At 34.9% G+C, this 24,938-nt stretch overlaps 2 protein-coding genes across 4 annotated transcripts; one reads left to right on the top strand and one right to left on the bottom strand.

Annotated features, from left to right (window-relative positions):
• Window positions 1–1,028: 1,028 nt before the first annotated feature.
• On the top strand, window positions 1,029–2,671 carry LOC112710000 (uncharacterized). The gene has a single exon (XM_025762047.3). It carries the CDS (start codon window positions 1,367–1,369, stop codon window positions 2,342–2,344), a length of 978 nt encoding a protein of 325 aa, XP_025617832.1. The 5' UTR covers window positions 1,029–1,366; the 3' UTR covers window positions 2,345–2,671.
• A 532-nt stretch (window positions 2,672–3,203) lies between these two features.
• On the bottom strand, window positions 3,204–12,652 carry LOC112709992 (formin-like protein 20). 3 transcript variants are annotated; one of them, XR_011865874.1, is made up of 16 exons: window positions 11,934–12,652; window positions 11,637–11,858; window positions 8,957–11,559; window positions 8,707–8,836; window positions 8,021–8,092; window positions 7,664–7,762; window positions 7,477–7,518; window positions 6,796–6,876; window positions 6,666–6,716; window positions 6,510–6,591; window positions 6,215–6,309; window positions 6,067–6,138; window positions 5,228–5,339; window positions 4,506–4,574; window positions 4,357–4,423; window positions 3,204–4,154 (listed from the first exon to the last, which is right to left on the bottom strand). XR_011865874.1 is itself a non-coding variant. In XM_072203062.1 (16 exons), the coding sequence occupies exons 1-16, from the start codon at window positions 12,579–12,581 to the stop codon at window positions 3,997–3,999; spliced, it is 4,608 nt and encodes a 1,535-aa protein (XP_072059163.1). In that variant the 5' UTR covers window positions 12,582–12,652; the 3' UTR covers window positions 3,204–3,996. The 3 variants fall into 3 exon arrangements, 1 of the variants encoding a protein (XP_072059163.1); XM_072203062.1 differs by having other exon boundaries at window positions 5,223–5,339; XR_011865879.1 differs by lacking the exons at window positions 3,204–4,154; window positions 4,357–4,423; window positions 4,506–4,574; window positions 6,215–6,309 and having other exon boundaries at window positions 5,262–5,339.
• Between the last annotated feature and the right edge of the window lie 12,286 nt (window positions 12,653–24,938).

Below are 24,938 nucleotides of genomic sequence, written 5' to 3'. Positions count from 1 at the left end.
TGTAACGGAATCAGTTTAACAGCTCAACTAACTCTGTTAACGAAATAAATTTTTATTTATGGGTGAATATTTTTGTAATGTTTTTCAATATTTTAGATGTATTTTTATCGTTATTAAAAGTAAAAGTTATTTTTGTCAGTATTCTGATAATTCGAAAATAGAATTGGTAATTTACTCATTATAAAAGATAATAATAAATATAATATACAAAAATTACAATTATAAAATTATACAATATCAATAAAAAAAGTTACCAAAAAATAAAAATAATAAAAAAAAGAGAATTCATAAAAAATAATAAAAATTTCATAAATAAAATAATAACATATTTTAAATGAATAAAAAATATATACGATTTAAATTATAATTCATCGATATTTTAACGTGTTTTTCGCCTTTTCAGCCTTAAAGATATATATTTTCTTTATTTTATTTTGCACCAGCCGCTAACTATGCTCCTTTTGAAGATGAGGCTTTAATTTGAAGGATAATATGGGGTCGACATCTGAATGCTTCATTTTGTCATGACTTTATAATATAGTTTTGGTGCTTTGGAAAAGGGTCGTAACTTGTAATCAGCAATATAATAACCTCCTAAAAATAAATGTGCATTTTAAGCAAGCCAAAAGAGAGAAGAGAGCCTCTCAAGTCTCATCATCAAAGACAGAGACCACATTAAAGAATTTCCATGCCAAATTACTTCAAACTTCTCATTATAAAAATTCAAAGATATTAATAGATATAAACATGTTTAATTTAACAGAAAAAAAAAATAGTATATAATTATATATAGAAAGAGACGAATTGTTTTTATTTTAAAAAAGGAAAAGACTAAGATTGAAATACATTTTTTAAAAACTCAATATATTATTTATTTTTGTGTTATTTTTATACATTGAATCCACACATATAATTGTTATTGAATAATATTTTATCAGAAAAGATATTATCAATAAATATTATATTTTATTTAATAATATATGTGGACTCAATATATTGAGGGAGGGATTCATAGAACAAACAACAAAGAAGAAAACTCACAAAAGTGTCCAAAAAATTATGGTAAAAACAAAGTCGAAACAACTCCACCTCATGACTTGTTAGTTTCTTGTTGTTGGCCAATTATTTCTAATTATCTATATTCTGTTCATCCAAAAAACACCAACCCCATTCATAATAACTCTCTAACCTACCATCCATTCCTACAACAGAAATTTAAGAGCACAACTTGTTTGAGAAAAAGTTTCACAGAAAATGAAACACCAACCTCTTCATTTGTAACATAACACCCTCTCTACTGTTATAGAGACTCTATATTATTGTGGCTGAGAAAAAGAAACACTTATACATATTAATATTTTTGGCAATGGAAGATTCAAGCAAGATACTAAGAAGATCTATTCATTGTTTTCTTCAAAACTATCACTATTTTACCTCAACAGTAGTTTTTCTTGTTCTTCCTTTCTCAGTTTCATTGCTTCTCTCACAGGCTTTGGTTCCTTCACCTTCATCACTCTTGCCTCAAGTATACAATCGCCTGAAGAATCTCTTTGATGCTGCAGGGTTTCCTCCTTCAGAATTATTTACCATTCTTAACCTTAAAGTTTCTCAAACAATCACTTCATCAATATTTACCCTTCCTTTTACCCTCACCTTTCTCCTCATAGCAAAAGCTTCTATAATCATAACTCTAAACCAACAAAAAAGAACTCTGCTTCCACCTTCTTTTGGTTCCATATTTTCCCTTTACAAGCCACTCCTCCAAACCTATATATGCAACTGCTTCTTGATCCTCTCGGCAAATGCAACCGGCTTTGGTCTCTTGTTCTTGGCATTCAGCTGTGTGGAAGGGCTCGGCTACTCTTCGCCGAGTTTGCTCCTCTTTTTGTCAACATCTGGGGCTGTTCTGTTTTCTGTGATACTTGCAAATGCACTTGTCATATGCAATATGGCACTCGCTCTATCCGGTATGGAAGGACATGGAGGGTACCTGGCAATCCTTAAGGCTTGTGTTATGATAAGAGAAAAGACATCAATGGCTTTGTTCCTGGCACTTCCAGTAAATGTGGCCCTGGCCGCCGTCGAGGCCTTGTTCCAATTTCGCATTGTAAGGACTTATCATATAGCCGGAAAGGCAGGGCCTTATGTGGCCTTAGAGGGGATTTTCATTGCTTACTTATATTCAATCTTTGTCATCATTGACACCATTGTGAGCTGCATGTTCTACAAAAGCTTCAAGACCGGATCGAGTGTGGATCAAGAATTCAAGAACTTGTTGATTGAATTTCAAGAAGAGGACAATTATGGTTTCATAAAGAACAAAAATTTTGAAGAACTACCTTGACATATAAGGTAGCAACTTATTAATTTGATTAAGGAGTAAGAACTACCAGTTAGATTTTTGAGAGAAATTCATCATGTTGCTTGATGACTCAAAGTGAATTGAGCAGCATTGAAGGCATCAAGTTTTTTCAAATTTCAATGGAGGAACCTCATCTCAGCCATATGCAACACATAAGAAGCTAGAGAGTAACCAATTTATATAGATTCCTTTCTGTTATATGTATATTGTTCAATTGGCCCCTTCTTTTGATTTTATCAAATTTACTTTGTATATTGATACTTAGCAATCTTTTACAGTGTGAATAATACAAAGGCTTCCATAATCAAACACAGTCAAAAACTGTCTCTCAAAACCTCATTACAGAGAGATGACTGCTAATACTATGCTGTTCAATTGACATATATGCTCAAAAGCAATAAGGCAAAGTATAGTATATTTCTAGTTTAATATTTCGATTCTATGGATCTTTGTTAATCTCTATTTTCACTATATGAAAAGAGAGACATTTCAGCCTGTTATACTAAAACTCATTTAGGGTTAATAAAAGATGCATATTCATTGTAACAATATATATTTCTCTTATTTTATTATATAAATGAAAAGTACAACAATAAGAGAGTACTATTTCATCAAACAACTCTAAAGGGTGTAAAATGTAATACACATAGCTTAACTTTACCTAACCTGATAATTATATCAATGATTGTTTTCACAACTTGAACTCATAATCTTGAGATAAGACAACTCAACTATTGTTCTAAGGCTACCTTTCGTATTATATAACTTAAATATAAAAAAATTAGTGTATGTTTTTACAAATAAAAATATCATATATGATACCACCTAACTTCAAAGGAGATCAGTGTAAATTTTCTCATTCTAATAAAAATATATGAAGAAATAATCCAGCGTGATAAAATTTCATGAGCCGGAAAACGTGTTACACATCCGAGTATTGTATTTTTTTTCACATGAAAAATGGGAACTAGCATTCCTAATTCGGCCTACTCTTCACTTATATTACAGTTACAATACAATGATCACCTGATTTTCTATTTTCAACTCAACTGACAGCTATACAACATTTTTTTTCCTGAGGGTACTACCAAAATCTCTATCAAAAGGTAGACTAATTTGATCTTCTTTTCTATGTTACATGACAAAGAATTGGATCCTAATGAAAAGGGTTAGAGCTTTGTACAAGATTTCATTATACTATAATTGACTTTGGTGCTTTACAGATCCAAGAAGGTCAGGAAGCAGCTAAATCGATGGTGCAAAGCCAATGCTAGTTCCACTGAAAAATACAAAATTTCTTCTTGAATCGACGTGGGACCGGATACATTGTTTTTCGTAGCACTCGCTGGCCGTGGAGGGCATCTGAAGCAACAGAAGCATGGTGTCATTTGCATAAACTTGTGTGTGCAGACTCCGGCACCATAGCATTTAATGAATCAAGAGGTCCACAGGGAGCAGGAATATGCAATTCCACCTCGAATGGACCGGGTCGAAAAGCTAATTATCACATCATCATCATGGAAAGGTAGGCTTCTTAAAGTCCAGAAGCAGTGTTCCCCTTCATACCATGGGAAGATACCTACTCTTTTGGCGAGAGCATGATGTCGGTGTGAAAAATGCAGAAAACACAGTCGTCAACTATCTTTTGCACTCTTCCTTGTCAAGTTAACGCCCTTAGCCTTCTCCATTTCAGCCTCTTTCTCGGCTCTTTTCTTCTCTAACTCTGCCTGCTTGCAATTCTCTTCGTGCGCTTTCCGAAACAACCTTATAAAATTTAAGAGAGTTGTGGTGACTGTAATTGCCAAACCAGAAACAATAAGTTAGTTTGAGCATTATAAAAGTTTAAACCAGAAAAGTAAATAAATAGATAATTTTGCTATTTTTTCCCCAAACATAACAGATATGGACATGAATTAATTTGCCTCAAACATCAGTTGAATGAACTATAATCTGATGAAACAAGTAACCAGTTAAAAGACCAATGGTCATTTTACCTTGTTCAAATGGACAACGAGCAGGATCCTCGCCAAAATATAGTGCGAGTGCATCAGCATTTCTACCCTGTACATTGACAAATTACACAATCTATTTATCTCTTCACTGGTAGATGCTTAATGTACTAAAATAAGGTTAGGCAAATTACCACCACAGAATATAGGCTTGTCAGAGATGCTACCTCTGACTCAGCAACAGATATGAATTCTTTCAATGTCTGACAAGAGATCACAAAAGATGAGTCAAATATAGTTAAAATGTAATTGGTTTAATACTACAATACCATAAAAAAATAAAATAAAAATTAACTGATTATTGGTGCATTTATTTCAGATTTTTTCAAAAAAAGTGACAATTTTAATTTGAAGGGGTTTCTTTTTTATTTATTTATTAATTAATTATTATTATTATTTTGAAGAAGCTACTTATTTTGAAGAAGCTACTCTTTTTAGCTCCGGCAGAAAAGCTAAATCCTTTTTCAAAAAAGTAAATTTTGAAAAAAGTGGCTTTTTTAGTGTGTAGATATGGATATACCCCCCAAAAAAGGGCTAAAATAAACACATCATAATCAATGTTTACACAAGGCTAGAGAAGCATATTGAAATTAATTTGTCAAGTTGTCAACACCATGATCAATAACACGGGTGAATATACACACTCTTCTGTAAGCATATTGCATATAAGAGTTTTTTGGCAAAGCTGGTGATAATTAAAAAGATTAACTATGTCCATCAAAAGCACAAAGCTTACTATTATGAATCATTTTGAAACTCCCTTGTTTTTTCCCCAAGGAAAATGAAGAATAAAGAATTTCGATTAAACAAAAAGTGAATAATAAAGAGTCTAACATAAACATGTTAAACACCTTACAGAAAACTTCGGACACAGGTCCATCATTTGCAGATGCAGCAAGCTCCTGTTTAACCTTTTCTAGTCCCTTGATGATTGCCTGCATCTCTTCTGCTAAGGACTTCAATTGTATCTGAAAGAAGTGCAACTTCTAATCAATACACGTTGCGGGATAAGGGATCCCCTACACAAAAGCTTTATCTATAATGCGTAGCTTTCCAATCTCTCAACATGTCCAAAAAGAAAAGTCCCATAAAACATCAACTAGTACTCATATTTGGCTAAAAAGGAAATAAACCCTTCAGCTTTTGAGGCCCAAGCAAACCAAGGATGAAATCAACCTCCCTTTTCAACATCTAGCAAATATCCCCTTACGCAGCGAACACAAGCAAGAAATATGTGTCAAATGAAATGGAGTTCTTCCAGGAATTTGATTCAAGATGTGCTACTAGGTGAAATTTCTCTTGATTCAGTGACTTTTGGCAATTCCTTTTTCAGCAAAGGCCCTTCAGATTATAAGTTTATTAATTACCAAAGTTGAAACCATAGAATATACTAGCATATGGGCTAAAGTTTGAAGGTATTAGCAGGTATTGGACTTAAAAGAGATTATGCCAAAGTAATGAGCTTCTGTGGCGAGCAATAACGATGATTGATATTGGGTCACTTTACTCTAATGAGCTTCTAAATTGTGAGTTAACTCTTAATTCATGTGACACACATATCATTGCAAGAAGTCAGAGGAGGAGATATGTGCTCAGTTTTACAGGGGAATAGAGTGAAACAGAACCAATAAACCAACCAAACTAGCAATTAGCAGTTGAATAATTTTCTTTTTCCAACCAAGCATAAATCATCACCTTAGTCGCAGCTTCCAGGCTTAAAAGGTCTAAGTGGAAGTCAAGCAGTCCAGGCGACCTATCAGCTAGAACCTAGAGCCAAAATAGCAAAATGGAAAGAAGGTAAGTGATCAAATGATATATTCCTTTAGTGCAATTGTTATTATACCTTGCAAAGATAGTGCATCAGTGTCATCTTATTGTTAGAAGCACGAGTGTCAGTAAGCTTTAAAAGACTATCCAACTTGAATCCAATTGCGGATCCTGCATAAATTAAATAAATAAATAGTAATCCATAAACTGTAAGTTTACGTTAGACAAGATCTAACAGAATCAAATTAAATTTTAACTGCTGAAAAATTAAGAAGGGCCTGTGATTATCTAAACATAGAAAATTGAGAGAGCTAGAACGATGTCCCAGAGAATGATAAGGACATTAACATTTAAAAGAGAAAAGTACATACCCCTAGCTGTTCCTTGATTTAATGTATTACCCAAAAAAAGAATTTTCTTCATGATCTCCTTCAGCTTGACAGACTTTCGGACCTATTCCCAAGAGAAAATGCATGAGGTCAAAGAAATGCCAATAACACAGTTTGTTAGTTTCATGCATAATGTACCTCTTCACAAGCAGAGTTCACAGCATTTAAACTCTTCTTAAATTCTGTAACCTGCAAAAAGAAGAAAGCATAACTGAATCAAAAGTTCAAATCCACAAAACATAGAAAAATATAGCAAGCACCACCATACCTGAGACAGAAATTGAATCTTGAAAGAGAATACTCTTAACTTTGACTCTACTCGTGGCACCTTCATCAGCTCTAAAAAATACTGAAACATGACCAAATATATACAAGGATATGATTATAGATACATAGTATGATATTGCATTAGGAAATGCCAAAAGAATTTTTTTATAACCAACATCTAAAGGAAAAGCGGGGACATGTAATAAATTGCTTCTTTCTTTCTAGAAGCAAGCAGGCAACAACAAATCTGTAACTATACGTGATATAGACTTTGAATTCATATGAGCTGCCTTCCAAGGAAACAGACTTCTTGCACAATTTTATTGATCATTATCATATGTTAGATTCACTTCCAAAATCAAAGCCTTGCCGCATTCAGTTCTTTAACCTCTGCAGCTAATTATACCCAGAATTTTGCAATTTCCAGTTTCCATGCCAACAATTGTTTTTTCTTTTTTTCCCCTTAAAATAAGTTTCCTCTCTTCTCTACTTCATTTCTCCACCATTCCTCCCAACTCCCTATTAGATTTTAAAGTAAGCAAAGGGTCTAAGAAATCAAATGCTGGTAGATGGATCCTAGTTATGAGCCTACAAACAGTATCCTATATAATTCCGAGTACTTAGATTTACGCTAAATTAGCTATCATAAATAATGATATGGCTATAACAAATTAGTACACACCTGTTCGCATTTTCCCAAATTCTCTTTGTCACCAGTGTATCCCTTCATAACCAAGGGGAATCAAAATTAGAAAAGCAAACAAACCAGAGTAAAAGATATGTTTCCGTAACAGCAGACGCCAAATGAGAAACCTTAGCTGACAAAACAAGATGTAAGAATTAAGAATGATAAGTTTGTTAATCTTTACCTTCAAAAGTTCCATCTCTTCTTTGGTAGGACAAAACTTAATGAGATTTTCCACCTGATCTACATCTAATACTGATTCATCCATAGCCAGCACAGCAGCCTGAGAATATCCATTTTAACATGTTAGATAATACTTAACCACATTGTTCGAGGTGGATATTTTAGATTTGCTGGCAAGAGCTATTACTGGTGGCCTTAGGCACATATACAAGTCAATCAAATTTCAATAAGCATCTTCTATGTAAATAAAAAACACTAATGTTTACTAGAAAGCAACATGCATAAGAATGATATTTTCATTATAAAATCTTCTATCCTGAATGATCAAAAAACTTATTCACGCCAATTTTCAGCTTACCATCATATCAGGAAGTGGCATCTTAACCTTAGTGAGCATAATTTCAGTATTGTTAGCCCTCCTTAGGTCAATCTACAATCAATAATACAAACAAACAAGTTAATTACCAGTGACAGGAAACCACCAAATATAAAGAGACAGATAGTTTTTAACAAACTCTGAGCACTAACAGCCAAAAAGCAGCCCCAATATGCACCTCACAGTTCATTAAATTGTCAGCATAAAGATGCTAAACTTTAAAACATAATGAGTTAGAGAAGTAACTGTTCAAAAACAAGAAATTTTATTCAGAGATAAAACCAGTGCAGTCAGCTATGCTTAATATATTATGTAACAAGGTATGCCTCATTTACAGATTTACAGGCAAGACAAAACTAGAGAAAAGTACATTTGGTTGCCCCACAAATTTAGAGCAAGTACCTGAACTTTCAAGTTAGGTCAGAACGAAGCCGACTTTTTTCAACAAACAAATAGCCACTTTACAAACTTACACTTAAATTTTACTATGTACATAGGGTTGAACTTTAGTATTTAGCAGCCTTTGAGAAGTAAAACTACAAATCATGGTTAATTACTTCATTGCAGTTCCTAAAGGAAAGACCAAGTGAAAACCATCAATTCATTGTTTAACAACAATGTTGTTTCTTCAAAACCCAAATTGCCAAAATATTTAGATAGAAGAATACCAAGTGGACTTTGTCAGTTTTAGATCCAACAGATTTGCGCCGCCCTCCAGATTTACCACTTGAATCAGAAGGTTTTGGAACATTTGCAGAGAAAAGCTTCTCTAGCTCTGAAACATCAAACTCTGGTGCACTAAGATAAAATGTAAAACCAGTCATTACAAACATAGGGATATAGAAAGCAGAAAGAACTGTGTGCACACAAAATTGAAATGAATCAGATGAACATGCAATAGTAGGGAAGACATATTACATTTGAGGTTCTCCAAATCTTTGTAATTCTTCCCATAAACTTCCTTGCAATGCCCTTGTAACCTTACTCCAGTGCAATGGCTTTAAGGAGGACCGTCGAGGTGCAACCGCACCTGCTCCTGCAGGGCGCACGTATCCACGCCCTCTTCCTCTTGGATCAGCTCCAACATTTGAACCTTTAGAACCCAAGGGTGGAGGTGGTGGTGCGCCACCAGGAGGTCTAGGTGGAGGAGGAGCACCGGAAGCACCAGGAAGAGGTGGAGGAGGAGGGCCTCGACTACCAAGAGGTGGCGGAGCAGGTGCACCTCGACCCCCAGGAGGTGGTGGAGGAGGGGGTGCTCCCCGCATAGGAGGAGGAGGAGCAGGAGGTGGTGCTCCACGAATAGGGGGAGGTGGAGGAGCTGGGGCTCTAGACATTGGAGGAGGTGGAGGTGCAGGTGGGCCTCCATGTAATGGAGGAAGTGGTGGAGGAGATGGAGCTCTAGTCAAAAGTGGTGGTGGCGAGGGAGTCAGATCTCCACTAGAAGGAGGTGGCGGTGGGGGAGGTGGAGCTCTACTAAAAGGAGGTGGCGGTGGGGGAGGTGGAGCTCTACTAAAAGGAGGTGGAGGTGGTGGCGGTGGAGCTCTACTAGAAGGAGGTGGAGGTGGTGGCGGTGGGGCTCTACTAGAAGGTGGTGGAGGTGGTGGCGGTGGAGCTCTGCTAAAAGGTGGTGGAGGTGGAGGTGGAGGTGTTGGAGCTTTACCAAAAGGAGGTGGAGGTGGTGGTGGTGGTGGAGCTTTACCAAATGGAGGAGGTGGTGGGGGTGGAGGAGCTCTACTAAAAGGAGTCTGAGGTGGAGCAGGTGGCAATGTTGAAGCATGACTAAAAGGGGGAGGAGGAGGAGGAGGAGGTGGTGGTGGTGGTGGAGGGGGTGCACCCCTATACATGGAAGACGTAGGAAGTGGTGGTGGTGGAGGAGGAGGAGGAGGAGGAGGAACTCTAGTTGTTGAAGGAGAAGGAACCGATGATGTTAAAGGAGGAGGAGGAGGAGGAGGAGGAGGAGGAGGAGGAGGTGGTGCTGGTGGAGGAATGGATGAAACACCATAGCTTGAAGGAGGCATTGGTGGAGGAGGAGGAGGTGCAAGACCCACTACTTCAAATACCTCAGAACTACTAGATTCCGCAGCAGTGGAAATTGAGGAATACAGAGACTTCCAAGAGGATGGAGAAGGTTGTAAGCTCCCATTGTTTTGCCCAAAAAATGGGGGTGGTGGTGGAGTTGGGGGTGGAGCGGGAGGAGGAGAAGTTGCAGGTTGTAAACTTATCCCTACTTTTTGTTTACTAATTGATCTTGAAAATGGCGGCGGTGGCGGTGGTGGAGGTGGCGGGGCTTGTGCAGTAGACACATTTCCACCCAAAGAGGATGAGGATACCAGTGGAGATTGAGATGCTTGACTTGATACATCATCCTGAAACGATAAGGGTTCAAAAACACGTGAAGAAATGTTTCTTGGCGGAGGTGGAGGAGGAGGAGGAGGCGGTGGTGGAGGTCGTAGCTCTTGCTCTGAGCTCTGTTGATCTGCTTCTGTAACTAACTCAAAGTCAAAAGATGTTTCTTTAACAGATGGTAATGATTGAGGGCGGTTAGCATCCAATCCTACTACCGTGTTGCCTGAAGATTTTGTAGGGGCCACCTTGCGACTTTTCAGTTCAATTCTCGTGTCAGTAGAAGCAGCAGATGCAGATGAAGACTTCACTTTGGTATCTTCCATTTTATCCTTTGGAGCTGTATAATTTGTAAGTGCTGCAGGTGCACTATTGTTCCTATATGGATAATATACATGCATTGAGTTTGTGTAAGAACCCTTGTTAGAAGGAATCCATTGAGTTACTGCAGTAGGCTTAGCTTGTTTTGACTGAAAACCTTGGGTTTCTTGCTGTTTAGTCTTTTGCTTTGTTGTAATTGAATCTCCCATTGGCTTTGAGTTTGATGGAGGTTGTTTCTTCGGAGCCAATGGAACAAGTTTACCTGATTTTTGTCTTGCAATATCAGCTATCTGCTGCCCTGCCTTGGATTCTAAGTCCCTTTCTATAGCTTTGTTATCTTCATCATATTTGTTTTGGATTGCCATTTCCTGGTTCACATCCACATCGATTTCCATTGTTTTCATGTCTGAAAATATTGCAGCGGTTAACTTAATTTTTCCATCATCCACAGCAATGTCCTTCACTGCATGAGGATCTGAATCCATGCTCTCATCAAGCTTGTATTTCACATCATCAACAGAGATGTCTTTCACTTCATTAATACCAGAATCCATCTCATCGAGCCGTTTTTGAAGCCCATCATCAGGCGTACAATCCTGAAAGCCGTGAGAATCCAACTCCCCCTTCCAAACCTCTTTATGATTTCCATCAAAGACAGCACTGTCATTAATAGCATGAGAATCATACTCACCTTTACCTTCCTGTCCATCAATTACATTGCTAAAAATCTCTTCCACTTCATAAAACTCCTCAGGTGAAGCACTTTCAGTGGAGGCACTTTCAGTTTCATTTGCATCATCATTCGCTGCGACTGTGGTTAGATCGGGTAGAACAGCATCAGCATCCAAGAAAAGCACCTGAAACAGACATGAGTATGTGTTCAACTTGTAATGCATCAGAAAATAGACTCCACAGAAGAATAACTATAACTTACCTCTGCTTTGAAATCCCTAGAAAATTGATCTTTTGCATCCCACAATATATCAATTTCATCACGGCTCAGCAACAATATATTTGACCGCACAAATGCAGTATGGAACATGACTCTAAACATCATCTCCTCACGAGTGAAATCTTCACTCAAATGTATGCACTCAAGAACAACATCCCCTTGAACACGACAACGGATATCGATTTTCACAAAAATACACTCTGCCTGTGATTAAAATTAATTAAGAGGACATTATACATAATTAATTCAGAATACCAAAAATGTAAATTTATATAGCACCTGCAGGTAGTGGCGAACATGCTTTTTGGATTTCGAAGTTGAAAAAAGAAGCTTCGAACTTCTATTAGCAGGATTTGAAGGGTCTTGACCATACACACGTACCACAGGCCTGCAACCTTTTCCATCATCAAATAACGGAAGGACCCTAAGAATCAGACAATCCAAATACAAGGGTGTTTCAGAAGGGGGCCACTCGGAACCCAAATGTCTCCTTGAAATATACTGAAGATATCTCAACTGTGAAGGTTGTGGGTTCAAGGGAGATAAAAGGTGTACGAGTTCTCTTGGAGCTTGCTTGTACACCATCTCAAGAGTTTTCTGCTCCCCAGTGTACTGTTTACGGTATAATAAAAGACCTGCTAACATAAATGCCAGCACGGGCCAACCTCCCCTTTCGCAGTGCATCAAAAGCACATTTTGTTGCCCCTCCAAAGACAACCAGCTTTCACCTGATCGAAGGAAGTGATGGATCATCTCCAATGGCAGAAGGGGGCAACCCTCGTATTGCCGAGGGTACTCCATAACCGTCATGTCATACTGAGCAAATATATCTGAGATTTGGCTGCGTCTATCCCCTTCTCGGAAGTTGAACACCATGAAAGAAGCATCTGGAAAGTGATCCTGTAGCTGCGCCACAATCCCCCCCATATAACCTCTATACTCATCTTCTTCCAAGACATCCGTAGAGAAGCAATAGTCAAAAACTGCATAAATACAGCAAAAGCATTTTTATAAATTACAACGGACATTTTTATATTCTTTATTTTCTCAAAATACTCTTTTTTTTAGGCTTTATGTAAACACCTATTGTTTTTTTTTAAATATTATGTGTATATTAAGAATTAATTACTAAATTCGTTATTTGTATTTATGTATAAATACATATTATTATATTTTACATGTTTTTAGTATTTATATTTTATATTCTAATATATATATATATATATATATATATATATATATATATATATATATATATATATATATATATATATGGGATTGATTTTTTATGTACGTATAAAATAATTATTTCTTGCAATGTCTCAATTTTGCTTTTCAATATATGACAAAAATATATAAACAGAAAATGGATAATATGAATAGTAGGGTTGACTACCAAATAAACCTCCATTGTGTCCCTTTTAATTTTCAAGACTGATAATAACTTTAATTATGAATAAATTCATCAACCGAAAAGAAGAGCGGAGGGGGTGATTTGTGGCATTTCTACACCTTTTGAATATATAAAGTAATAAGGAATTACATAATGATACTTTTCTGAACATTTTTAAGATTTAAACATTTTTTTATGTGAGGTTTGAACCTTTTGAACTCTTTTAGAAAGATACAATTTAATTTGATCCATATGCCTTATGATGTCAAACCCTTTAATTTGAGATTTGAGATTACAAATAAAGTGCACTTTTAACAGAAACCAGCAATGGCTTAGCCAACTTACCAAGTATTACATTATTAATTACGCAATATTATTGTAGTAGTTAAGGATAAAATCTTACATGCAAGCTAACTCTTATTTCCTTCTTTGCACACTTTATAAGTCATGACTGAATAATTGAATAACAGATATGAGTGTTGAGAATAAAGTATGAGAGGAAGTTTCTCATTAGGCATACTAATTAAGTACAAGGCATTCTTTGGGGCAAGAAGTAAAAGATAATTACTATTTACTATTTAAATAACATATGATTTTTATTTTGTTACGCCCACCAAACTCCTCGCTTTCTTCCCCGCCACTTTAAAATAAGTGTAAGGTACAATTGAAGTCCATAATATATATGATATAAAATTGAACTTAATTACGCTAATATATGTGTAAAACTCATGGATAAAATTTTCACTCTACTTAAGATATTCAAATAGAATTTTTATGGAAGCTAGGGAAAGAAATTAAAGGATATAGAAAAGAATTTTTTATTTTTTATATTGGAGTGGCAGTGGTGTTTTTCTTAAATGTGGATTGTTCCGGTGTTATACTTAAATGTGAAATCGTTTAACTAAAGAAGCAAAAATTGGACCGTCCGATTTGTTAGAGGTATACACAAATCGGACCGTCCGACTTTTAGAGGTACAGAAATTGGACCGTCCGATTTCTGAAAGGTGCACAAATCGGTCACAGTGATTTGTGAGAGGTTCACAAATCGGTCCCAGGGATTTGTGTTAAAAAAAAATTAAAAAGTTTTAAGTACAGAAATCGACTCAGAAATTTGTGTACTTCCACAATTTTGAAAAACACCAAAAATTACCATGTTAAAGTATATCACCACTTTTACTTCCATAACAAAAAAAAATTAGTCTATAGAAAAGGAAGAGTAGGGAAGTTGTGTTTTGTCGTTTAGGGTTTAGGCAAATATCAAATTAAATTGAAGCAAAAAGATGTATAACTATTTTCCCTAACGATATGGCATTAAGCATTCCAACTTACTCTTCCATGGACAAGACATGAGACACGCCCATCCGTTAATGGACAAATATCAGTCACCTTCAACTTTAATTTTCTTCAACTTCCTCTTAATTATATCTCATCAATAATGTATCATTAATAAAAAAACAAATACAATTTTGACATTAATTGTTCGTTTGTACTTGCATCATATTCTTTTCCTTTTTTTTCACTTTAAATATATACATAACTAATGGATAATTATTCCATTCCAAGAGGTTTAGAAAATAAGTAAAAGTCATTTTACATAAATGTAAAAAATTAAGCCATTATTATATAAGAATATAATATATATATTGTGACTAACTTTTGTACATTATGTTCATACAAAATTTTTATATATTTATCTAATTACTTAATTGTCACGTTACTTAAAAACACTTATTTAAAAAATGTGATTGGATATTCACCTAAAATATTTTACATTTTTATTGAAGAATTCTAGAATTTTTTTGAAATAAATTAAAAAAATATTATTTTTTAAAACAAATTATTCCAACTTTAAATATCATGATACATTTTTTTTACAGTTTTAAGTAAGTTTATCGCACCCCGGCGAACTCCATTATTTTCATAGAGTTCGTCGGACGGCGAACTTCACCTCGGTTTCGGTAAATAAAAGTATGGCTAGTGGAGAAGCGAGCTCAATATTAGACGATGATTTTAATTTGGAAATATTCGTGTTTTTAGTTGAGTTGGGTGGACGAGGATCATCTGTAGATACGGTTGATGATAGTCCCGTTAAATGGAGTTGTTAGAAGAAATATTAGAAGAACAATAGTTGATCTAAATATGCCAGCTGAAGGTAGTCAAGAGGGGTCAAACGTTGAACTTCCTAATGCTGACATGATGAAAGATAACGTTGAAAGTCATGAGGATTTTGCTATCAGGGATCCGATAATGGTTCCCTATAAAGTTAACCCCGATGACAAAGACGATATTGATGATGAACCAACGAAAATTTTTTACGAGGATGACGAGGAAGAAGAGATAAACTACTACGGTGATACACAAATTTCTCTGATACAGCCTGTCATTCTCGACCATATGACTGGGTCAGATTACTTCTCCAGGTTGAATCTGGATGCAATGACTTCGGATTGGTCATTTACCCATAGAGGCCCCGAAGAGGATCTAACCATGAGTTCGAGGCTGGACAATAATTTAAAAATAAGGAGGAAGTCATGTTGGTAGTTAAGGAGTACAGCATCAGGAGGGATGTGGAGTATAAAATACTTGATAGTGACCAGTTGAAGTATGATGTACAGTGTATCCAGTTCGGGCCCAGTTGCTCTTGGAACATACGCATAGCATATTGCCGAAAGCAAGAAAAATGGGAGGTTAGGAGATATAATGGTCATCATACTTGCATGCAAACATCCATGGGCCAAGACTATCGTAGGTTGGACTCGAAGGTGATTGCTCAATACATATTCACCATGGTCAAAGCAGGTCCAACAATCAACATAAGGGTTCTGCAGGGAGGTGTGGAGAATCACTTCGGTTACAAGGCGACTACAGAAAGGTTTGGCTTACAAAGCAGATAGTCATTGCTAGAATATATGATGATTAGAAGGAGTCATACAACAATCTTTCTTGTTGTTTATTTGCTATGCAGATGTACATACCCGGTAAGATGCAATTCATTGTGCTTAGTTATGTATAAAATCTCCATCTAGATATGCTAATTGTTAATGGGTATTTAGGTACTTGGGTGCAACTTGTGATATAGCCTTAGCCTAGTGCAGTTGACACTATCATGTTTCATCGGGTATTTTGGACGTTTCTACCGTGTGTTGAGGCTTTCAAGCATTGCAAGCAACTTATTTCTATCAATGACACCCACTTATATGGTAAATACGGAGACACATTACTCATGGCTATTGCTCAAGATGGCAATGTAAACATATTGCTTATTGCATTTTCCATTATTGATGGTGAGACGAAGGAGGCTTGGTCATTTTTTTCTTTCATATTTACGGTAGCTTGTGACACCACAACCTGGCATCTTAGTGATTTCAGATAGGCACAAATCAATTGATGCTGCATTGAACGCCGATAGAAGTTTATGGAAACCACCGCATCCCTTCCAAGCGTTTTGTACAAGACACATTGCTGCCAACTTTATGAGTCACTTCAAAAATAAGGACTTGAAGAAGGTTCTAGTTAACGCAGTATATTCGAAGTTGCAACAGGAGTTCGCTCATTATTTTGGTCGTCTGAAGGGCGAGAATGTCACAATTACAAACTGGCTTGAAGAAATGCCTCGTTCACATTAGGTGCAGTATGTAGATGAGGGTTGTCGGTTTGGTCACATGATGACAAACATCTCGGAGTGCATTAATGTTGTCATGAAGGGTTCTCATAATTTGCCCATCACTGCTCTTGTTAAGTCAAGTTATTTCTATTTGGGTGAATTTTTTGCTAGGAAGGTTTCAGATTCTCTTGCTCAGCTTCAAGTTGGTGCTAAATTCTCACAGACGTTGATGAAGGCCATAGAGTTCAACTCGAAATATGTCAACACTATGAATGTTTATCAGTTTAATCGATCGAGGACTACGTTCATGGTTGAAGAGTTAGCAGCAGTGCCCAGTTCTAGGCAACAAAATTACCAAGTGCTACTTGATAAGGGTAACTGTGATTATGGGTATTTTCAGGATCTTCATGTTCTTTGCCGTCACGTTCTTATAGCTTGCTCTCATGCACGACTTGATTGGAAGTGGTATGTACATTCTGTGTATCACATGGAGTCGGTATTTAATGTTTATAGATCAGAGTTTTGACCGATTGGTCACGAGGATAACTGGCCATCATATGACGTGGTTCGTATTCGGCCCAACCCTAGGATGATGAGAGTAAAGAGAGGTCAGCCCGTTAGCTCCAGAATTCGCAATAACATGAATGATGTTGAGCATAGCAGGGAGAAGAGATGCGGATTGTGTCGTCAAGTGGTCACACATGTAGGACTTGTAAGCTCTTGATGGGGGTAGGGAATCATCTAGTCGACGTTAGTTATAAGTTGTTATTTTATAGTGGATAACTCTTGTATTATAATCATCGTTGAGTTGGTTTTGATAAAACGTTGTATCATGTAATTCACTATGCCTGACTAGTTAAAAATGGAATACATGATTGAACTTTAAAACATAACTATAAAGGATGATATCCATAATAACACAATAATAAAGATAACAACTATAAATAATAATGATACACGATAATACAAGCATGTGCATAATGATGGCAAAGCGTTGTACCATGTACATTAGACATTTAAAATGCGTAAAACTCTAAAATATCCTACTGGCCACGACTTCGCCTACCACCACGTAAATTATAGACGTATGAGGCTTCGCATCAAGACATCCACCTGTGCCACAAGCAAGAGGTCTGACATCGCGTTGTTCTCACCCGAGGGGCGGATCCAGATCAGGTATTGGAGTGCTCATTTGGTCCCTGAGAGTCACGTAATTTGCAGTAGATGATGACCCACTAGATGGATCGTCCACGTGTCGTGGCTGGTATGCAAACTGTGGAGGGGTGATCGATGTGCATCTGCGAAAAAGGATGGGTCTGCTGTGGCCTTACCGAAACATCCGGCAACCCGTCATCATCTCCCTGGATCAAATGTGTCATCCAATCAGGTATACCCAGGGTCACATCCACCATGTCCTGCATATCCAAAATGGGCTGATAGTCAATCTCGGGCCCGAAGTTTGACGGGATGAATGGCAGGTCAAATTGAACATCAAGGTGCGCACTGGGGCCTGGCTCCTGGTGTATGCCCCTGGTGATTGGGCCCGGCATCCGAAGGATGTGAACCAGGAGGTCTAAGGGTCAAATAGTCTCCGAGGAAGGGTCCTGAAAGATCCCCGACCTGGCATTCAATATCCTCTGCCTCATGCGATGGTGGGCTGACCAAATCTCCATCGCGGGCAACCTTCGGATCCCCTTGCCTCCCTCTCCCTCCACCACGTCTCCCTCTACCTCTACCTCTACCTCTCCCCCTCCCCTACCTCTCCCTCTCTCAAAATAAGGCCGCACCTCTGAAAGCTAACCATCCTCTGGCTGATACAGCTCTGGAGCCTTGGGGTGGTGACTTGGCAGGTCATCTGGCACAACTCCGCCTGCCACCAAGTGTTGGTCACCCTGACCAAACAACTCTATGTGGGCCCACTAAAGAAACCATGTCATATATGGCCCTGATGGATGCAAGTCAATATGATGGTATATGTGGAGTCGATGGTCTGCACGAGCATCCCACATCTCATGCCACCCACCCAGAAAATGTGGGAACCACTCGCCTCGCCCGATCCTCCCATCGTGACGATGCATCTTGTTGATGTTCAATGTCCTAGTCGGAATATGTTATAGGCCACCGAACTGATGCACAACCCGGTCAACCTGATTTCACTCGATGATAGCGGAGCAAAGGAGCGAACATACAACCGCTGCCGAGGCTTTAGCCTTAGCTATCCCTGGTGGAACTACACCCTGTAGTTGTAGGTCAGTGTACGACGTCCAGTCAACCTGTTCACAAAATGCAAAACGCATCATATAAAAGTTTCAAAGTTAATTAATATAAAATTAAATTATTAAATCTTTATCACTTACGTAGAGGATGCCGACCCCATTCAGCATACGTCTGTAATGTCTAAGCATGTTATCGCCTCTGGCATCATCCAGATGATACTCAACCCACAATACATAGCAAATGATTATACATCACAACTCTATTTCATTAACTCACGAAGAAAAGTGCAAAAATGAATAATACCTCTCAACTAGCGAAAATCGACGAGTCTTAAATCCATCTGGTCGTAGCAGTGGAATACGGTAATAAGCCCAAGAGAGCAGCAAACTGACGCAAGCATCCAAATTGTGCTGACTATGCTCCGTGGCACGACACATATAGCGGTACAGCCATGCCAACACAGTCGAGCCCCATGATAACCTGCCACATCAATCAAGGTCCTCTAGCAAGGGCAGCCACCTGATGTGTACCCGAGAGTTAGATGCTGGTAGAAGTCCTCAATGGACCGTCCATCATGGTGCTTCTCCTACCCACCTATGCATCCACTAATAGGATCACCATCGATCCCTGAGTCCCAATTGGTATGACACATCCTGCAAGATGATAGTCATCTTCCCGCATGGCAGATGAAACGTATGGGACTCAGGTCTCCATCTCTCAATTAACGCTGACCGCAATGGCCAATCATGCTCGAACTCCACCATGTATGCCATATACTCAAACCCAGCTTGTCTGAGATATGGCCTAATCTACTCAGATGGGCGTCTCATAGAATTTTGTATCCTGTGTAAGATCTGAGGCGCCTACCGAACAAAATAAACAAGTTCAAAAAAAATAGGGTCAACAAATAAAATTACAAATTCACCTTTCATTACAATATAATAAATAAGAGTGATAAAAGTGTACCACTCGATCAAGTCTGCCTGATATATGCTCAACTTGATCCAGTCTATATAGGGTATGCTTGTACCCCAATAACTGCTGCTCCATCACTATACTTTAATAAAATAAAATAAACCGAAAAAATTTAGTTCCTTTCATATTAACTAATTTTTTATTAGACATATTCAAACTATTTGTCTATTTTACATTAACTAAATTTTTATCGGACATATTTCAAACTGATAATTTAATCAAACTAATTACTCATACATATTCCAATCTAACTACATATTCAATTAACAATTAACTAATAAGTTGCTCTAATTATAAGGAAATATGTTATAAACAATAACTCAAATTGAAAATCGATAACAAAAGAAGCACGTACTAACCTGGAACTGACAATAGAGCCGACAAAAAAATTTATAAGCGTCGGAAAGACAGAAAAATTGGCAGAAAAGATAGTAAAAAAACGACAAATAAAGATGAAAACAAAGAAGATTTGGGAGAGAAAAAATCTAAAAACGACAAAATGAAGGTTTCACGGGCATATATAGTGTGGTGAATTCGGGGTGAAGTTCGTTAGGGGTGCGAAAACTTTATATAAATGATGAAGTTCGCCGGGAGATGCGACAAACTTCATATAAATTATGAAGTTTGTCGAGAGATGCGGCGAATTTTATGAAAATAATAGAGTTTGCCGACGGATGCGATAAACTTGTCTAAAACTAAAAAAATAAATGTATCGTGATATTTAAAGTTAGAATAATTTGTTTTAGGAAATAATTGTTTTTTTATTTATTTTGGATATTTGATTTTTGAGAAAGTTATGTTATGTTAGTTCGTTTGTTTGAAGAATAATAATTGCAAAAGTTTGTTAAGATATACTTATTTTTCAATGAACTACCCAAAAAAAAAGTTAACAAGACATTCGTAAATTGCCAATAATTTTCTATCATCATCAAAGGAAAATTTGGTAGCCAAAAAAATTTACCGTTACTAGTATGTTTTTCTTCGTGTCATTATCACTATACTATTAAGGTTGTTAGAGTGGTATTACTTTAATTTTTTGGAGGAGTAAAAGTAAATAAAACTGTAGAATGGTGTACACTGTACACGTGACTTATCCCATGGTACTTGCAGTTACAGGACCACACTAACACTATCCCTAACACTAACGGCCAAAACCAATCAATGGGATGAGTGCTGTTACTCTATATAACATAGATTTTTAAAATATTTCTGTTAATTACTTGGCTTACACTATAAGGTGCTACTATATAATATAAGGTTCTATTGTTACTTATTAGATATGTTAATAATTATTCATTTACTTACGACAATAATGTCACAAACTACGTTTTCTTTTTTCTCTCTTTTCTTCAATATTATATGTTAAAAGCTAAAAAACCTAACCAATTTAAATTAATTAAGTGATTAGTTTATTTATTTGTTTAAATAAATGTCGAGAATTTAAATTTTATTTTATGTATACATCAATTTATTAGTCAATATATAATAAATTCTTAAATAAAATTTGGACAAAAAATTAATTTTTAATCTGTCAAATTAAAAAATACTGTTAAAAAAAAACCAACAAACCCATATTCTAACAACTTCTGAATGAATGTTTTACAAAGAAGGAAAGCATGCATGGAAGAAAGGGTAGCGGTTTAGCATTAATCACTTGGTAAATAAGAAGAAGATGAAGGGGATTGAAGATTGATGAGTAGTGGTGTGGGGTAAAGGGATTATTATTGCATACCTGAGAGCGAAAGTAATTAAGGCACCAATCGCTGCGTGATGATCCTATATATTTGTCCATGCATGTGGGGCTTTAATTTAATTTAATTTAGTTTAATTTAATTAGCTTCCACGTTAAACAAAAATATGTGTCAATATGGAAGGATAAAGAGATGGCTGCAGATATACATAACTTTCACTTGCCTAATAATATCAAGAATAGTTATTATATATGATCATGCATCCAAAGCATAAAATAACGCAAAACAATGTATCACTCTTTTCAATCACCATATACTTTTTGCAATTATTATTTGAAAAAGTATAAGGTACCAACATATTATTTATTAATTTTTTGTCGATAATGATTAATTATTATATTTTAAATACATATATAAATAAACATATCTAAAAAATATATTTATAAAAATACTTTTATTAAACATAGTTATGAAAAAGATATTTTTATTAGACACATCCATAAAAACACTTCAATTAAATACAATTATATATAAGAGTTGGCAGAAGTTAACAGAAATGTTGTTGGTAACGTAGCGGAATTATTATTATTTTAGTTGTTTTTCGCATAATATTTTCTCTTTTAATACAAAATTATCAAAATCAATCGGATAATTAATTTGATCAGAATACAAAATTACTAAGCTAGTAATTCAACTTATGAGTTATTAGTCGAATTATTTAAATTAAAATTAATTAATTTAATATATAAAATATAATTCAACAGGTATGTAATATGTTTAATGAAACCGATAAACAAAATAATCTAATGGTTTTAGACAAATAGACCTTATTAGTTTACCTAAGGTTCAAATCATAGGAGTAGATCTTCCATGCTAAGTTACCACATCTTCAACAATTTTCATGACAATAAAATAATATTCGCATTTCATCTTTGTTTTGTGTCGCAAAACGGCAAAAGAATTAAGCTTGACAAATTCTTAACCAACTGCAATTGGCTGGATTCCTATACAATATTTAAGTCATTCGCTTTTTTTTTTTTTCATATACATCAACTTTTTGTAAATTATATTTTACAATTCTACAAATGTGGTGAATGGTTGTATAAAGACACAAGGTGAATTTGTCTTGTGAAAGTTACTCCCTTTCTAGTTTCTTTAACTTTCTCTTATGATGTATAAAAACTAAAAAATTAGGAAGATAATAATATCATTCTTATTTTTTATAAGGTCATTTCGTATATTATTACACATTATTTTTTTATTGTATGTTTGCATAAATTAAAAAAAAAGAGTCATATTAATTTTTTAATCATTGTAAAGAAATTCTAATAGAAGCATTAAAGTGAGGCCAAATTGTTAATTATAGTCATATCAATTGAGAATTTTTAATTTTTAAAAAATAAGAAAAAAAATTAGTGAATGAACTCATTTGATGTACAATTAGGGGTGAAAATAGGTTAGACCAAGCCAAACTTTATTTTTAACAGGCTTTTGTCATGTAATCAATTAGTCTAAGTCTGGCCTGTAGCCTGCTATATATAGACTTTTTTTAAAATACTAAACCTGATCTATTATTTAGACTGGCCTGGTTTAAAATCTGTTAAAAGGTCTGATAATTTTATTTTTATAAAAGTAAAAATATTATTTAAAAAAATTATTTTTAATACATATATTTATATGTAATATGTCATATTTAATATTTACAAAAAATTTAAATTTTAAAGTATTTAAAATATACAAAATTATTTATAATTAAATATAATAAATTTAAAATATTTCATAATTTTGTTAATAATAAAAAAATTATTTATATATGTAATTATGTATTAACAGACTCAGACAGGCCTGACAAGCCAATAAGACTAATTAGTGAGACTGGATCTAGCCTATTAACATAATAAGGCTTTTATAAGAGTCTGAGCTTATACCTATTTTATAGCAGACCATGTCAGGTCAGGCCAAACACAGGCCAGGCTACAGGCTCCTGGCAGGCCGCCTGACCTTTTTCCACCCTTATATACAACATTCAATTTCAGGAACTAAAATAAATTACTTAATGCAAATAAGGAACTAATTTGGTGCATCTACAATGCTGATATAGCAGATGACACGTGAAGAAATACTGTTGTGATATGTGGCACAAATTGACACATGGCTAAATAGCATTGTGACATGTGACACAATTGTCCACGTCAGCATGCTACATGTCACTGGTCCGCACATCATTATACCATTACACGTGGCCAAATTATGGAGTGACATATGTCATTACTAGTCTACGTCATCAAGCCATGTCATCATGTCGTAAATAGAAAATGGGTTAGGGACTAATATTGTGTACTTTTGTCAATTTTAAAGACGTAATTGGTGCAATTGAAATCTTATAAAAAATTTTAGTGTATGACACCAATCTCAAAGACCATTTTAAAATTTAATTCCAGATTTCATGATAAAATTTTAGGAGTATACAAATCTAAAATTTAGATTTGTAATTTTACAATAATAAAAGGTTTGTAAATACAAAACTAATTCTCATATATTTTATTTAAAAAAAAAAATAAAAATACAAATATGAATTTTAGATACTATTATTATTATTATTATTATTATTATTATTATTATTATTATTATTATTATTATTATTATTATTAGTAGTAGTAATAGTAGTAGTAGTAGTAGTAGTAGTAGTAAGGTTAACTATCAATTTGGTATCTGAAAAATTTAGTTGTTGACAAAAAATTTTTAAAAGATGTTATTAACAAAACAGTTATCGAATAATTTGAAAATAAGTCAAAAAATCAATAAATATTATATTTTTTGTAAATAATAAAAAAATTTATATTTAATAAATGATTTATTCATTAGATTTAAATTTCTGTGACAACATTTGAATAAATATTTAAAAGATGTATAAAATATTCGAAACACAAATTTAATCTCTAAATTTTTCCATTTATTTTTTTAAAAAAATGTACTCATTCACAAAAAAAAAACATTTTTAAAAAAATTTATTCACAAAAATTATCAAATTTTAAGAATAAAAATATTTTTTAATAATAATTATAAAAATTTGCATCAAAATTTTATCTCTAAAATTATTTTTTAGAATATATATATTTAATATTTAATTTTTTATTCTATTTTTAAATTTTTTAAAGACTTATTTATAATTAATATCTTTTAAAATTTGTTTTGTGGCGATACAAATTTTTGAACATTATTTTAGTAATTTATTATTATTATTATTATTATTATTATTATTATTATTATTATTATTATTAACCGGTGGAAAATCCTTCCACGTGAAAGCAAAAGAGCACTTTTTTTCTGCAACTTCTTTTTATCAGTTCGACTGATAATGTAAATGTGTGTTTTAGTACGAGACATCAATTTCGGTACAATAA

This window comes from Arachis hypogaea, chromosome 1 (genome assembly GCF_003086295.3).
Source record: "Arachis hypogaea cultivar Tifrunner chromosome 1, arahy.Tifrunner.gnm2.J5K5, whole genome shotgun sequence".
In the NCBI taxonomy this organism is placed as follows: domain Eukaryota; kingdom Viridiplantae; phylum Streptophyta; class Magnoliopsida; order Fabales; family Fabaceae; genus Arachis; species Arachis hypogaea.
This window is presented reverse-complemented; position numbering and strand designations above follow the sequence as displayed.